Source organism: Herpailurus yagouaroundi, unplaced genomic scaffold (genome assembly GCF_014898765.1).
Source record: "Herpailurus yagouaroundi ecotype Mexico unplaced genomic scaffold, PumYag 196, whole genome shotgun sequence".
Classification (NCBI taxonomy): Eukaryota; Metazoa; Chordata; class Mammalia; order Carnivora; family Felidae; genus Herpailurus; species Herpailurus yagouaroundi.
The window spans coordinates 15,549,133-15,565,812 of record NW_024412427.1 but is presented as its reverse complement, the minus strand read 5'-3'; the positions used below and the strand labels follow the sequence as shown (position 1 = coordinate 15,565,812).

The following is a 16,680-nucleotide window of genomic DNA, read 5'->3' as shown; positions in this document are numbered from 1 at the left end:
GCCCTCTCCGGAAGGGAGGAGGTAGACCTCAGCTTGAGGCTGGAGGGGCGTGTGCGGGGGCTGAGCTCTGGGGCGCGAGGCAGTGGGCTCAACTCCTCCTCCCTCCCTGTGTGGCCGGGTTGTCCCCGAACTCCAGCGGCCTTATCGGTTTGAGGATGCATCGCGATATCCGTGCCACACGTCTGCTCGTTGTGAGGATACGACGCCACACGAGGAAGCGCGTGGAACATAGCAGGTGGCCGGCAAAGGGCTCCTGCCATCTTCCTCCTTGAAATGAATCAGGCGCAGGGAGAGGACAGCGCCCCAGGGAACGTGGGTGCGGCAGAGCGGGAACCACGTGATCAGTCACAAGGACAGATGGTGGTGGAGGACTCATTAAGTGCTGCGTTAGGTGATGTTGCCCACATCCTCTGTCTCACCTCCCCCCTCCCCGGAGCCCGATGAGCTCGTTACTGTTATGTCCCCATTTTACGGATAAGCAAACTGAAGCTGAAGGTGGAAAGTTGTCTCAGTTCTCTCCGCTGGTTGAGCTGGCAGAGCTGGGGATCAAACCCACGTCCTCAATACTCCCAGGCGCAGCCCTGTCTTACATTGTAAGGGTGGAGAGACAGTCCCCGAGAAAGGCAGCCCTGGACCCCCACCCCTCCAGGCGGGCAGATGCAAGGCTTCTCTCCCAGGAGGGCTGAGTTGGGGGGGAGCAGGGGACTCTGGGGTCCGACAAGCCCGCATCTGGACCCTCCCGGTAGCTGGATGACTTAACCTGCTTTACGTCTTTGGGTACGTTCCTCAGCTCTGGGACCTGTCTTTCCTCACCCGCAAGACGGGAATCATATTCGCTACCTGGCCAGGTGGTGAGGACAACTTTGGCTGACGGCCTGGTACAGCGTCAGCGCCCAGGGCGCGGGCAGTCCCCACCAGATTTCTGCGACAATTTTGCCTCCCACCATAAACTCCGTGTCTGCTGTTGACTGAGGAGAGAACATGTTCTCCTCCAAACTCAGTCCCCGCCCCTCCCCCGGCCACCCGCCCCCCCCCCCCCCCCCATGTTCTGGAAGGTATTCGTAGCCACGAGGGTGCAGCCTTCAAGCTGCTGCTGGCACGGGCCGAGGGCTCACACGAGGTGGGGATGCCCCCCACCCGGAGTGCAGGCAAAGGCACATCGCAGCCCATATTTTGAGGGGGATTTCGTGATCTTCATTTTGTGTTGCTATCGGAGGAAAGTAAACTGTGGCTCCTGGCTGCCGGGGAAGGGGCTGAGCTCCTGCCAGGGCTGCTGGCGGCTGGCGCCGGCCCAGGCCCGCACCCGCGTCGACTGCGGGTGCAGGCAAGGGCACACACAACGTTCCAGCACACGCGTGACCGGCCGCACACGGAGGTGCCCGGGCGCTCAGCGCAGGGCGACGCGTGGCGGCCGGCTCCGTCCACCTTCCCCTCCTCGGCCCTTGCCCTGTCTGGGGACCCTGCCTCTTCTGTTGTCTCCAGATGGCTGTGGGGCCTGAGCCTGTCCTCCGTCCTGGTTTCCTCATCTCTCTTCCTCTGGCTCTCCCTCCGTTTCCCCCGGTGTCTCTGGGTAGCCCCGGTCTCTGACATGCTGTGTCTCTCCGATTTTCTGACTCTTTCCTCCCCTGCTTTGTCTGTATCACGCCCGACCTGTCTGCTGACACGGTCTCTTTCTCTTTCTGATTCTCTCTGAATCCTGTTTCCCTGCTTCTCCAACTCTCTCTCTGTCCCCATCTGTCTCCATATCTGTCTGATTCCCTCTCTCTGTCTCCATATCGGTCCGACTCTATCTCTTTCTGTGTCTCCATCTGTCTCTGTATCTCTCTGCCTGCCTGTCTCTGACTCTCTGGGACTCTCTTTTCCCAACTCTTTCTGTCTCTGTCCTTCCTACCTCTCTCTCTCTCTCTCTCTCCCTCTTTTTTTTTTTTTTTTTTTTTTTTTTTTTTTCCGTGACACTCTCCTGGAAACGCATCAAAGACTGAAGTGGCCGGATTTCAAGTGACAAACAGCACTACACCCAGGATCCAGCCCCCTCCCTGCACGGCTGCTTCCTCCTCCACATCCCCTGTCACGAAGAGAAGCCTATTGTGTCGGGCCCAGGGAGTTCGAGTTGAAGGGCCCGGGGGTCTGCGCCTCTGACTGCTCTGAGCTACTTCCCCATTGGCTCCCAGCAGCCTGTGCTGAGCAAGGGCTGAGCGACAGGAGGAGGCTCTAGTCCATAAAAGGGGGGGGCGAGGCACCAGCACTGCCATTCTGAGGGGCTTTGGTGGTGCTCACAGCCGCCTCTTTGGCACCTCCTTCCCAGCCAGAGTCAGGGAGACCCCTGAGCCACCTGCCACCACCCTCCGTCCGACCTGCTCGGCCAGAAGCTGCCCAGGAACGAAGAAGAACACAGGTAATATCCACAGAGGCAATGGAACCTCTCTTTTGATTGTATTTGTTTTTCCCGGTCCTCCGGATCTGGGGGCTGCAGGAGCTCGGGCTGGGGGATTTCAGCTCTGGGTCTGATAATCTGGCAAATATGGTTACAGTTACGAGGCTAGTTTACAAACGCCAGATCAATTAGCGGGAGACAGACGGTTCTTTGGAATTTCCCTCTCGGTACAGCCCCGGCTTGCACAGGTGGGTACTCCTCTCCCAAGAGGACCACCCCTCGGTTTCAGCTCCAAGGTCGTCTTCTTCCCCAGCAGTCTGCACGCATGGTACCCAGGTGAGGACGGGAGGCCCTGGGTGGAAGAAGTGAGTTTAGCCACTCGGGGCGGTTTTAAAGGTCAGTGATTCTCACCGGACGTAGAGAACAAGGTCTGGGGGACGTTAATGAGATTCAGGGCTCTGGCATTTACCAAGTATAATGTACATCAGTGTACAACCAAGTTCAGCCTTTTCATTCTTTTTTGGATCGTGTTTAATTGCTGACAGGGTGCCGGCTTGAGTGTTTCCTTGGGCGTGATTTCACGCAGAAATGAAGTTGGGGCTTATTTCGTTGGGAGGAAATGGGGAAAGAGAGTGACAGCATGCCAGGAGACTCAGGCTGAGCAGGATTTTTCTTGTGGGTTTTACTTCGAAAGGACTTGTTGCTTTCATGTAAATTACAGCAGGGAAGTCGGGCAGGGAGGAAAGCTCAGATGGCAACGCCATTTGCTCCCTGGTAAAGATATCCATGTTCAAAGAAAGTATTACAGAATCCCAAAGTTTGACTCCAGCAAAACAGGCTGGTGAGTTTCGGAGGAAAGAAAAAAGGAGGAAAAAAAAAAAAAAAAAAAGCCCGGTGACGACATAAAGGTTGAATAGTAAATTCTGCGACCTTGTACTTTTTCCCCGGGTGTCTTTTATCTAGAATCTCTCCAAGCTTTACAAACATTCCTTAATTAAGTCTCCAACCTTCCCAGGGGAAACATGCTCTTCAGGTTATTGGATCTGATTTCAGTTCCCTTCCCACAGACTGCAGATCTTCATTTGGTAAAATATACAAGTCTTTCTCCTTTGACAGGCATTCCAGGCAAGATCCGTTGCAAATTTCAGAATGTCAGTCCTCTTCGCCCCGCCCCCCCAACCCCCTGCCTCCCCCTCCCACAGCTACCTCTTCCCTCTCTTCTCCCCTTTCTTTCTCCCCTCTATCCCACCCCACCTTGCCTTTTGTTCTATTTTTGCAGGTCATTTATCTCCAGGCTTTCAGATGTGCGTGGGGGAGCTGTTGCAGCAGCCCAGGGTGGGGGGGGGGGGAGCTGAGCTGCCCTGGGGGAGGTTTGCGTTTGCTGCCGGGCTCTCAAGCCCACTGCTTTGCCCCAAATGAGCTAGAGGTGTGATGGGGGGCAGGCAGATCCTGTGTCTCAGCTGCCAGCTGGGAGCGGGGATGTCGGGGATGTCGCAGTGCTTCCTCGGGAACCCAGCATGCTTTAGCAAGAGCGGGCACCCGGACTGGCTCCGGGGCTGTTTGAGAAATTTGCAATCGCCATAAAGCAAATGGAAAGGGGTTAGGGTCTTGAGATAACTCCCGGGAGCCACGAACGTTCCATCTATTATCTAAATGAGCGTCCCACAGATCTGGGTTCAAATCCCAGAGCCCATCCGTCATTTGCTGTGTGATTTGGGGACGATAGCTGAGTGTTCATTTCCTCATCTCCGCAGTTAAGGACGGTACTGTTGGCCTCCTAAGGTTATTGTGAGACTCCCAAAGGATGCTGGCATTCAGCAGGTACTCAATAAATGCTAGCGTTGACTGCTCACGTTCTCCCTGTCCACCCTGGCAATGTATTATAATATCCTTCATCATCCACTCCATGGAGCCGTGTGCTATGTCCGGGAAGGATGCCTAACGTCTGGTATTTCAGTTTGTGGGGCTGGCACTCTCCTCCCCTCTCCACCCCATAATCTCCACACCAACAGAAGACCATCTCTTCGTCCGTCGCCTCCGGATCATGAAGTTTCTTCCCCATCGATCCTCCCGGGCCCCCCTTCCCACTGCCTACCTCCTTGGGCCATTCTTGCACAATTGTTGTATTTATTAGATGTCTTCCATCATTCTAAGCAGGATCAATAGTCGGTGGTTTGATTTCGACGCGTGTCTGAGAAAGCACAGGCAACTAGCTGACTTCTCTCACCGTTTTCACTCATCTCGGCCCATCTCGCTGCATCTGACAAAGGGCTAAAAGGATCTCACCAAGGCTGGGCGGCCGGCTGAGCCCGGCCATTGAGGGCAGGCAGTAAATATTTCTGGGGACACCCAGTAAGCCCAGGATCAGGCCCTGGAGACAGAGAGGTGTCCCGGGTCCTTTGATGTCGGGCCTCATTAATCTTCCCCAGCCCAGGTCCAGACTCGTGCTCCTGGCAGAATGGTAAAGAGCCCGGTCCACGAGGCACAGGAACGTTCTGGAGGCTTCTCCCTGAGGCCATCTGGCTGTCCCACCGGCCTGAGTGGGAGGCTGCGTGCGGCAGGCACATTCATCGTGTTTGTCCACCGTCCTTTGGCTCTTTGACCTGTTACTGGACAGTTCAGTTTAAGCCGAGAAGGGTTTACTGAGCAGTTACTACGTGGCTGGGTCTCTGGTCCACTGACAGGAGGAGGGATTGATATTTGTGACTCACACGGTAGGTCAAGGCCCCGAATCCAAGTCTCTCTGTCCCTTCTTCCTCCCTTCCTTCTCCTTTCTCCCTTCCTCTGCTTCTTGTCCCTTCTCCCTCTGGTTCCCAGCACCTCTTCCAGCTCTGTTGGGTTTCCATCATCTCTCTGCTTCTCTGGTGTCTTTATCAATTTCTCTGTGTGTGCAAGAGTCTCTGCCACTCCTATAGGCACACACGTGTCTCTCTATGTGCATGTCTGTCTCTGTCTCCCTCTCTGTCTCTGTCTTTCTGTCTCTCTTTCTTTCTTCATCTCTTCATCTCCACTCCTCCCTGGCCCATCTTCCTTGGCCTTTCTCCCCATCCCTTCATTGCGTCAAATCACAAAGGGTGAGGGTTTCATGTGACTCCTGCTCTTAAAAATCATTCTTCTAAGGGGCGCCTGGGTGGCTCAGTCAGTCGCGTGTCTGACTCTGGATTTCCGCTCAGGTCACGATCTCACGGTTCGTGAGTTCGAGCCCCGAGTCTAGCTCTGCACTGACTGCCATCGTGGAGCCTGCTTGGGATCCTCTCTCTCCCTCCCTCTCTCTCTCTACCCCTCCCCTGCTCATGCTCTCTCTCTCTCTCTCAAAATAAATAAACAAAAGCTTAAAACACATGTAAAAAAAAAATCATTCTTTTATAAACGAGGTTAATAATCCCACCATGACCCCTGAGTGCAGGTTCGTGCTTCTCTCTGGTCCCTGAACCGCAAATGGCCCAAGAGAGGCTCTGCACTTTGAGTCTTGCTGGACTCCACGGTGGGTTCACTTTCCCTCCGGAATCCGAGCCCCTCACCGCCAGCCAGGTGATAATCCATCCCTTGTTAATGACCCTAAAAGCCTCACGGGGACAGCGGCCCTCACTTCTCAGGGTCTCCCCTTGCCAGCCCCTGGGGACCCACAAAGGTGAACTTTGTGGTTTGGGGTGGGCTAACACTCCAGAAGACTGTCTCATCTTCAGGAATGTGGGGGCTCCGTGGGAGGGTCTGATGGACACTTACCGTGACCCCGTACCTCGGGAACGGTTTGTAGGACGAGCTGCAGGCTGACTTTTTAAACCTGCTTCTTCTATGTCCTTGCCTCTCGGCCCTGACCTGGTGATCTTGCCTCTCTGAGACTCTGTGTGCCCATCTGGAAAATGGAGCTGATCGTGCCAAGCCTACTGGAGTCTCCTGAGGGTGAACGTGCAGTCACGGAACTGACGTGCATAGCAGGGAGCCGGGTCCCGTAGTGGTGCCTTCACCAGGGATGCTATGGGCTCAGAGAATCCCAGCTACGCCACGCAGGTGCTCGGGACCCTGGGGCGCTTTGTCACTTGGTCCTCCTCGCTCTCCCCACCCGGAACCCGAGCCTGTAACAGTAGCACCTGTCCCACTAGAGGCCAGGGGAGGCCAGGGGCCCGGCACAGGAAGGCAGTGCAGTGGGCTGTGGGAGGGTCATTGAAAGCCTCAATGCGAGTCAGTGCGAGTCATGGCCCGGGTGTGGGAGGCCCCAGCTCTGTCTCCGCTTCCCTCCTGACTCATGATGTGACCTTAAACAAGTGACTTCATTCCTACCTTTTCCCATTTCCTCTTCTATCAAATAGGGATAATCATATGCAATAAAGTGCTGGGAGAGATAATTGCAATGTTAAATCAAGCCATTATTATTCCATGCTGGCTTTTTAATGCTTGCTGCTCCTCTGAGCCCTCTGACTACAATATAGAAATATCGCCAAGAGGAGATGAGAGGGCGGGCAGGCAGTCCCTTCCCTTTCAAGAACTCTGGGCCCTGGGTAGGAAAGGGGACTACAGCGTGCTGGCCCTTTAAGTGATGCCCTCTGGGCAGCCCTCCTGAGGGACAGGGGGTGACACGGCCCATTTATAGACCAGAAGTGAGAAGCCCAGGCTCGGAGAGGAGAGCGATCCCTCTCTGATTTTTCCCAGGAAAGTCAGCTTCCAGATGACAAGAATAATCCGAATTAGAGAATGGTTATGTAATTGATGAAAGCAGGGGTCAGCACGGCTTGTCCGTAAAAGACCAACTAGTATATGTTTTTGGCCTCTGGGCTGTGCGGTCCCCGTTTCAATAGTCCGCCGTGCTTTGTAGCACGAAAGCAGCCGTGGACCACGGTGAGCAGTTGGGGTGGGGGCTGTGTTCGTTCTCGGGGTTCTCCAGAGAAGCGGGATGTGTACGTATTGAGAAAGAGATTTAGTAGAAGGAATTGGATCATGGGATTGTGGAGGCTGGTGGGTCCAAAATTTCCTTTTCTGCCGGGGGAGAATCATTGCTCCTCCCCACTGGCCCCTGCGTCCCTCACTGGGCTGTCACAAAGCCCATGAGGCAGTGGCCGAGGAAATGTTTTATAGACCTGCAAGGGAAGAGGGTTTTTCCTTGGGAGGGCTGTGAGGACCCCGCGCCCCCCCACCCCACCCCCGGCCCACCCAGTCCGTGAAGGAGGCCCCTCCTTCCCCCTGGGCCATGCACGCTCTCCACTGACGTCTTTGCACCTGATACTCACCCCCCCGGCTCACCAAGCGGGCTCACTGCCTTGTCTTACCCCGGGAGCATATCTTTTTCTCCTCAGCTCCTTTCGGATCAGGCCTGACTCGCAGGCAGGGCTACTAATCTGATGCATGACTTCAAGCACAGCCCCAGAGCAAAGGTGAAATGCGCTCCCTCAGGACCCATCTGATGTGACGCGATCCTTTGTTTAGCCAACGATAAGGAAGGACATCAGATTCCTCAAGAAAATCCGCAGGGCTGATGTGTCTTTATTAGAGTCGCCTTTTAACCCCGAGAGATCTGGACAGAAGCCTGACTCCCACTTACAGGCCAAGCGAACGTGGCCAACCTCTCCTCCCCCCAGCCTCGGTCTCCTCCTCTGTACAAAGGGTACAGAGACACTCACCGTGCACCACCCCCTCCTCGGCTGTGGTGACGATTAGAATCACGTGTCTAACGGTAACGCGCAGCCTGGCACCTAGTAGGCTCTTGAGATGTGGTGGCACTGTTATTGGACTGGTGTTACCTGGCACACAGTAGGTCCTCCATATGGCAGTTGATTCGTTCACCAACTTTTTTTTTTTTGGAAGTTCAACTGCGTTCCAGGACTTTTTGACGTCTTCTTTTCGCGCCTCCTGTAGCCCAAGAGTCGAACGGGGCCCCAGGCTCTGCTATGAAGCCCATCATAATATCACTCACTGTGTGCCAGGTACCCCCCCCCCCCCCAGGTGCCCTGTGCGTGATCTCTTATTCGATTCCTCCCACCCCCTAAAGCATTATCGTCAGCCCCATGATGGGGCTGAGGAAACGGAGACCCAGCAACATCAAGTAAGTTCCCCCATCTGGTGGTAAGTGGCAGGCCAGGATTTGAATCCACATAAACTAAGCACTCGGTGACCCGCTTCGGGGCCAGGAAGGAATTGGAGACGCCTTCCTCTTTTCTCTCCAGCTGCACCCGTCTGGCCCCAGGCTGCCTCTCGTGGTTGTTAAGAGAAGGCAGTTCAGGGCCGGCAGACTCAACTATCAAGCTCTGCTCAGCAGTGGAGATAAGGGAAGCTGCTGGGTGGGGACAGTGGCGACCAGGCTGCATGTGTCCCTTGGGGCGACTGTTGCCATACTGTAATGCAGGCCCGATGTCTCCAGGACTTCTGATTTTTTAAGGTAAGGTGGAAATTACGACTTTGAAGTGGAAAAATTTCCCAATTTAAAAATGTTGGCAAGAGAGTTTAAAAAAAGAAAAGAAAAGAAAAGAAAAGAAAAGAAAAGAAAAGAAAAAAGAAAAGAAAATCCCGGTGCAAAGTCAAAATACCCAGTGCCCATTTTACTGAGTTTGTCCTACAGGCAGTCACTCTGAAGTGTCTGGACGTTTGCAGGGCTTGGGTTAGGGTTGGTTAGGGTCAGGGTTAGGGTTGGTTAGGGTTAGGGTTAGGGGTTAGGGTTAGGGGTTAGGGTTAGGGTTGCTGGTTGGGTAGGAGGACGCCAGAGGTCTCAGCCCTGCCCCACCCTGCCTGACCTCCTTCCCTGCTCTGACCCTTCCTGGGTAGCCCTCTGTTCTATCTCCCATGCCATCAAATTCTCTCTCCAATTTCTTCCTGGGAGACCCTCTGCGGCCACAGAACCATGGCTCTAATGGTGGAGTGTGGGGGCCTGGGGTGATTTAGGTTGTCTCGGAAGCCAAGGCCTCCTAGGCCATGCCCTTCCCTGGGTCAAGGAGCCCCTCCTCAGATCATTGCTTTGAGCAAGTGAGGGAAAAATTCAAAGCTTCAGAATAATGTCCCTAATGTTCAACCTGTGACCTGTTTCCTTCTGTCTCCTTCTGTCCGGGATCTCCCTCCTTTTGTGTCTCATGTCTGTGTGTAGTGTTAGTCTCTCTCCCTACGTCTATCTCCCTCTCCATCTCTCTCTGGACCATTTTGCACTGTCTCCCTCCTTCCCTCTTCCTATGTGAGGTTTTCTCTTACTTCCTCCTCCCTCCCCTCTCCTGGCTCCCTGGTTTCATTACCCTTTGCTGAATATCTATTGGCCTCATTGGTTTCAGACAATTGCAGACTCACTCCATGGCCTCCTTCTTGCCTTATGCCTCCTCGTCCACCCGGGCGTCCTTATCATCCTCCAATGCACCACACACCCTCACTGTAGGGACCTTTATCTACAGAGATAAAGTGCCCTCTGGGTAGGAAACTCAGAAAGTGAGCAGCCATTATTTGATAGAGCCAGCATAGGTGACTGTGGGCGTTCACAGGAGGGGCCCAATCCAGACAGCCTTCCTGGAAGAGGCAACTGAGGTTGAATTTTGACGAACAAGAGTTATCCGGTCAGAGGGAGATGGGAGTAGATGGGTGGGGCCAGACAGGCGTTCCAGGCAGAGGGAACCCCTAGGGGGAAGCTTGGAAGGTGGGGCCCATGGGGCACTCATTTGAGAATTGCAAGTGGTTTGAGCCAGACCCCTGGATACAAATCCCAGCTTTCCCTCTTACTAGCTCTAGAATCTTGGCAGGGTTCTCAACTCAGTTTCCTTATCCGTGAAGAGGGCACGACAATTGTACCCGACCCAGATAGTCGCTGTGAGTAGAAAGGAATTTTTTAGAATTCACGAGAATTGCTTGGAGCATCCTGAGTACGTAACAACCATCTGATCAGCTAGAATTACTATTAAATATCTAGTTAGTGGATGAGAGGCAAGGGTGCCGACACTACCTCTGCCTGGGACAAAAAGGATCTCAAATAGGGCCTCCTACCTTGGCAGCCAAGCCGTGTGCGAAGCCTCTGGCCAGGAGTTCAGAATGTGCTGGATGGTCTCCTCCCCCGCAGGCAATTCGCTGCTGATCTCGGCACAGGCCAGCTCCGCCACCACCGGCCACCACTGATACCAGAGAAAACACGAGCTGCCTGCTTCGCATCTGCACAGAAAAGGCACAGCTCGCTCTCCTGGAACCCAGTCCGCTCAGCAGCCGGTAGAATGTGAGAGAACACGGAGGGTGGGCGGGAGAGGTGGGAAGGACCCAGGTCCACTTTCTTCTCTGAGCTTTCTGGCTTAGGGGAGCAAACCTTGTTGAGCCTCAGGACGGTTCTCACCTTCAGTCGCTGTGTGACCTCAGGAGATCTACCAAGCCTCTCTGAGCGCCAGTTTTCTCGTCTATAAAGTGGGGATGATGATACCCGCCTCTCACAGTTGGTGGGTGGACTGAAAACAACATGCAAGTTCAAAGGTCCTGTGCGTTGGGTCCTCTGGGTCTCATGGAGGTACCCACGGTAACGAGTTAAAGGTGTTCTCGAAATTGTAGTCATGAAGGGCACACGAGTGGGGAGTCAACCAGAACAGCCTTGCACCTTCACTGTTGGCCACAGGTCTTGGGTGATTCCCTGGACCGGAAGTGCCCACCTCACTGGGAAGGAGTAGATAGGATGACGGGCTTGAGGAAGGGTGGGGGGGACCTCCTGTGTGCCCTGAGGGGGAGACTCAGCTCTGGGCTGTAACACGGGGCTCTGGGACCGTGGGGGAAATACCCTGTAAATCCCCTGAGCAAACAGGGTCGTTTGCAGGCTTGGGAGACTTGGAGGAGGAAGGGAAGGAGGACAGCATCCCTGTGAACAGAGTGACAGGCGTCAGGCTATAAAGACCAGGCTGGGAAGAGCCTGGAGCCTCCTGCCCGGAGTGGGGTGTCTCAGGGGATCTCCCCATTTCCAGCTGGGAGAACGGTACTGTGCCCCCATTTGAATGGCTCTGAGTCTTGATATTTGGTTTCTAAGGAGTTAATTAGGAGAGGAAGGAACCGACTGAATTCGTATGCCTAGCGAGTGCCTGCTATGGGCGGGTCAGGGACCCGGTGCTAGGATACGGCAGGGACTGACAGGTAGCGCCTGTGCCTGTAAGGAGCCAACGCTCCAGTGGGGGAGACGAGGGTCACCGACAGGGAACAAACACCTAATCGGTAGGGCAGTAAGAGATGGTGAACGCCCCGATGCCAACAAAGCAGGGTGATGTGAGAGCGGCCCGGGAAGCCACATTAAACACAGGAGTCCGCAAATGCCTCCCTGGCGATTTGACATTCCGTTCATTTGATCACAAGGAGGAGCGAGCCTTGTTTAGATCTGGGCGAAGCGTATTGCAGAGGGAGGGACAGGAAGTGCAAAGACCCTGAGGCAGGAGCAACGTGGCATATTTGAGGAACCCAGAGACGGAAACAGGACACCGCTCCTGCCTTCGCGGAGCCAAAGTCTGAAGAGACACATAGATAATTACCAAATAGTGGGATATTTTGATGGAGGGGTGAAGACAAAGCAGGAATATCCCATTGGGCCTCGGAGATCTGTAAAAGCTGCCCGGAGGAAGCGATATCTAATATAGGGCCTAAATGGCAGGTAACAGAAGAGGAGAGGAAGGGTTTTCCAGTAGACGGAACAGCATATGCAAAGGCCCAGAGGTGGGACAGGGCCTGAAACATTGATTAGAGGAATGGCAAGTAGCTGGATGTGGTTACGGTGTAGGGATGGGATTGAGGGTGTTCCTGTCATTTAGGAAAAGGGCCAGGCCTGACCTAGGGTGACACATCTGATTGCTTAATTGTCACGCCGAGCAGTTCATTTCGGGGTGGGCAGGAGGGATCCAAGAAGGAACTAGAGGCCGGAAGGCCAGCGTGGAGAAGGTGGAGCTATGGCCAAGGTAAGAAGAGGTACTGGGGGGGAAAAGGCAAATTTCAGGGACCCTTCAAGGCAGAAAGGACTGGCCTGGGGACGCGCTGAAGAGTTGGGGACAAAGGCAGGTGATGGAGCCTCAGGGAATCCAAGAGAGCAGATACCAGGTGACTTCTGGCTTCGTGGGTGGGCAAAGTGGGTTTTGAAGGCCCACAGACCCAGGTCAAGTCCCAGCTTGTCCACTGCCTAGCTGTGCGGGCAGGTCCCTCGCCGTCCTGAGCCTCAACTTCCCCATCTGTCTGATGAAAACAGCACAACCCGCCTCAGGAGCCATTGGGCAGATTGAACGCGCATCTGTAGGAAAGCTACTCAGCAGGTACTCAGTACATTAACCCCCGTCCTTGACCCTTGGCCTGGGGCACCCGTGGTGCCTCCTGAGGCCTCTATTTTCCTGACTGTGAAATGGGAACGAGACTGTTTGCCTTGCAGGGTCGGCCGCAGGGCTTGGCGAGATGGCGCAGGGACACGGACGCCGAGGAGGCACTCACGGCTTCATTTTCTTCTCTTTCTCCCCCCGCAGCAGGAAGAGCTGAGACGGGATGGCGTGGCAGGGGCTCGTGCTGGCTGCCTGCCTCCTCGTGCTCCCCTCTGCCACAGCGGACTGCCTGTCCCAGTGCTCCCTGTGTGCTGTGAAGACCCAGGATGGGTCCAAACCCGTCAACCCCCTGGTAGGTTTCCGGGTGCCTAGGTCCTACACCTGCGTGTGGAAGGGACCGTCTGCGTGTGGAGTTTGGGTGGCTGTGTGTCTGTCCTGTAGACTTGTCCTACCTGTGCGGGATGCGTTCTGCCCTGTGGTCAGCCTGGGCACCTGAACTCCATCCCCACCTCAGACCTCACCACCCCCTGGCTCGCTCAGGTCTGGGACTGACACTCAGGTTTCCAGGGAGTGTCATTATCGAGGAAGTGCTGGTTCTGGGAGTTTGCAGCCTGATGGTAACTTTTCAGGGCTGGGCTGATGGGCACGTCCAAATCTAGCCACTCCTATGGAAGGAGCGCCTTCCCCAGCCACTGGTGGACAGGATCCAAGCCTCAGCCCCTCTCCTGGGTCTTAGCATCTCTTGGCCCATCCTTATTGGCTTTGTTTTGAATCAGACGCCCCCCATGTGTCTCTCCCTCGGTGGCAGCCAGGTTAGAGTCAAGGTCCCAAAGGTGCGATGGACGGAGCACAGGCTTTGGTTCTGCCACGTTCTCATTCCGTGACTCTGGAAACTCCCTCTTTGAGCTTTAGCTTCCTCATCCGCAAAACGGGGCGATTCTGTGAGACAGTGACGCAAAGTGTCAAACACACGATTCTAGCAGCTCTTCACAGAGATGCACGCGGTGCGCGAGGTGCTGCCCACACAGGACCGCAGCAGGGCACAGTGGTTAAGCATGAGGACCTGTGACATTTAGGCTGACTGGGTCCAGGTTCCAGAATCGTCCGGTGTTGTCATCATCGTCCTCATGATCACCATCGCGATCACATTTGAAGCCTCCCAGCACTCCTATGAAATGGATACGATTGTCCCCTCAGGTTTGATGAGCCCCCAAACCTCTCAGTGTGTTTTTTCTACCATCCCGCATTGCTTTGGTGCCTCTCTAGAAAGTGTTAAGAGCATCCTTCACACTGAGGAAAGGGTGGGAGAGGCAAGTGCTCCCTCTGGAGTGAGAAGTTGAGGAGGATGTGTGAGCACCACACGATGTTCTGGGAAGAACTTACTTCCGATGTTGGCATCGCCATTTGCAAGCCACGTGTCCTTGGGAAAGCTGTCTCACCTCTCCACGTCTCCTCTTCCACTCAGATGCAGGGTCACCTACCTCAGTGCACCTGGGGAGGGGGAGGGATTAAAGTGGGAAGCCTGAAGTTTAGGAAAGGCAGCTACTTTCGATTGTCTCAGACATTGGACAAGGGACTGTCTGGGGCAAGGGGGGGGGGTGCATGTGGCTTGACAGTTGGATGGGGGCGACGTTACCACTGTGGTTTTTTGGGGATTTGCAGATTTGTTCCCTGGAATGCCAGGCCGTGCTGCTGCCTGCCGAGGAATGGGAGAGATGCCAAGGCCTTCTGTCTATTTTCACCCCCTTCACCTTCGGGCTCAATGGCAGAGAAGATTTGGAGGCCAAGTCCGCTTTGGAGGGGCCTTATAGTGAGCTGGCCAAGCGCTCTGGGCCCTTCACGAAGGAGCTGGAGGAAAACAGATTTCTTCTCCACACCCCAACAGAGGAGAATGCTCTGAGCAGGAGCCTGGCGGAGAAGCTCAGGGGTCTCTCTGGCAGGTTGGGGGAGGGAGGGGAGTCTGAGCTGATGGGGGGCACCCAGCTGCATGATGATGCCATGGAGGCTAGGGCACTGGATTCCAATGAGGAGGACCCCAAGGAGCAAGTCAAACGCTATGGGGGCTTCTTACGCAAATACCCTAAGAGAAGCTCAGAGGTGGCTGGGGAGGGGGACCGGGATGGGGATAGGGTGGGCCACGAGGACCTGTACAAACGCTACGGGGGCTTCTTGAGGCGCATCCGTCCCAAGCTCAAATGGGACAATCAGAAGCGCTACGGGGGTTTTCTCAGGCGCCAGTTCAAGGTGGTAACTCGGTCTCAGGAAGATCCCAATGCCTACTCCGGAGAGATTCTTGACGGGTAAACCCCTCCCCATCGTGGAGTTGAGTCAGGAGCTTCCCCTGACACCCTTCCAGATTGGAGTACCCTCATTCATCCTACCTTGTACCCCCCAATCCCCATGCTCAGTTCAGCACTGTCTGCAAAACATTCAAACCCAGCCTGCCTCTTTTCTGCCTGGGGTGCAGAGTTTGTCTGGAGTCAGCGGGGAGAAAGGATGGAGGTTCCCCTGTCCAGTAGACTCAGTGCTTGGCTCCAACCCTAGGCCTCTGAACTACCGCCAGCAGCGGCTTTTGATATTAATCCCTCCACCCCATTAATGTGCCCCCACCCCCACTCCGGTCCCAGGAATCCAGACTGACTTGTTCTTCATTCCTCTAGATAAATAACAAAACAAGGTAAACAAACAAATAGAAATCCTAACACTTTCTCCCAAACCTTAAAGGACCTCCTTGTGCTCCCCACTTCGGAGACCGATGCTTTAGATAAAATGCTCAAACACCGCATTTTATTGGAGCAGGAATGCCTGCGCTGGAGAGTTCAGTCCTCCGGTGGGCAACTGTTTAGTCGTACTCTCTGTGTTCTCATTGATTCGAAACACACCTCTTGAGGAAACGAGTTCCTGGACTCCCGTCCATGTTGGTACCCTGGACAGCACCCAGTTCCTCACCGGAGAGGAAGGGTGCAAAAACCCCTTCCAAAATGGTAATCAGAGCAGTGCTCCTGCTGAATACTTAAAAGATCACGGAGAGAGCGAGACAAACCAATTTGCTCTGTGTAACAAACTCAAAATGTGGACCAGTTCCCTCAGCCTTCATTAAACTAATTAAACAGATCGGTATCACACTCCTACCCCAGGATGAACTGAAGCTGAGTCAAGTCGATGAGGTTAAGCACAACCATGTTCTTGAGCAGCTGAATTGGCCACCAAGAGTCTTAACCATCTGGCCAAACATATGCAATGGGCACTGGGTGGGGAAATCCAGAAGCAACAGCTAGAACGACAAAAAAAGGACGTATTCAACCCCTGGGATGATTCTTTCCTCTTCATGTCTCCGAATAAAACCAGAAAGGGGAATGAAATGATTAAGTGCTTGAGGGCAAATGAATTCCCTTGATTCAAATGAATCAGAGGCAGAGACCTCCTAATTCCTTGGTTTCAATCAAAGTCTCTCTCTTTCTCCCTGCTGCTTTTGCTCACTTATCCCCAGGCATTATGGTTTGGTTTGTGGGTCCAGGAGGCTGGGCTGGAAAGGAGAGGAAATAGTCACAAGTTCAGTTAATTTGTCTAAGATGCTACTGAGCACATACCTCTTTGCGTGCAACCCCCAGCTCTCTCATGATGTTCCGAAATGTATAGATTGTTTTAGGGTTACTTCGTGTGCTTTTAAAAAAAATCCCACGTATGCAATTTACCTAGAATTTGCTTATTCCTTAGTAGGCCTGTGTTATTTCCTACTCTTCCGGTGCAATAAATAAAAGAAAGTTGGTAATGACTCAGAGTGTGTATGCGTGCGCCTCAGTCCCCAGAGCATGAAAAGACCATTTGCAGAAAAGAGTGCTGGGGAATGAAAAATACACACACACACACACACACACACACACACACTCATGTCAGAACACTAAGGGTAGGACAACAGAAAGAGCACAAACTTTAGAGTGTCATAGACCTAAATTTGAGATCTGTGTGATGTTGGCTAAGTTATTGGACCTCTCTGAGCCTTTGTTCCCTCTTCTGTAAAAGACCGACCTAACTCCTAGAGACTGTCTCCTGTGTTAGATTACCAAGGCAAGAGGGACAAATTTT

General features: G+C 53.9%; 1 protein-coding gene across 2 annotated transcripts; it reads left to right on the top strand.

The window, feature by feature from the left end:
- The first annotated feature begins 1,970 nt into the window (after window positions 1-1,970).
- On the top strand, window positions 1,971-16,370 carry PDYN (prodynorphin). Of its 2 annotated transcripts, none has more exons than XM_040447486.1 (3): window positions 1,971-2,395; window positions 12,799-12,946; window positions 14,257-16,370. In XM_040447486.1, exons 2-3 carry the CDS (start codon window positions 12,818-12,820, stop codon window positions 14,896-14,898), a joined length of 771 nt encoding a protein of 256 aa, XP_040303420.1. In that variant the 5' UTR covers window positions 1,971-2,395; window positions 12,799-12,817; the 3' UTR covers window positions 14,899-16,370. The 2 variants fall into 2 exon arrangements, with proteins under 2 accessions (XP_040303420.1, XP_040303421.1); XM_040447487.1 differs by lacking the exon at window positions 1,971-2,395 and adding an exon at window positions 7,129-7,210.
- The last annotated feature ends 310 nt before the right edge of the window (window positions 16,371-16,680 follow it).

What these genes read in the sequence shown, in the direction of transcription:
- PDYN (XM_040447486.1), top strand. Translation starts at nt 12,818, where the DNA reads ATGGCGTGGCAGGGGCTCGTGCTGGCTGCCTGCCTCCTCGTGCTCCCC. An exon ending in CCAAACCCGTCAACCCCCTG is followed by an intron (nt 12,947 to 14,256) that starts GTAGGTTTCCGG and finishes GGGGATTTGCAG; the next exon opens with ATTTGTTCCCTGGAATGCCA.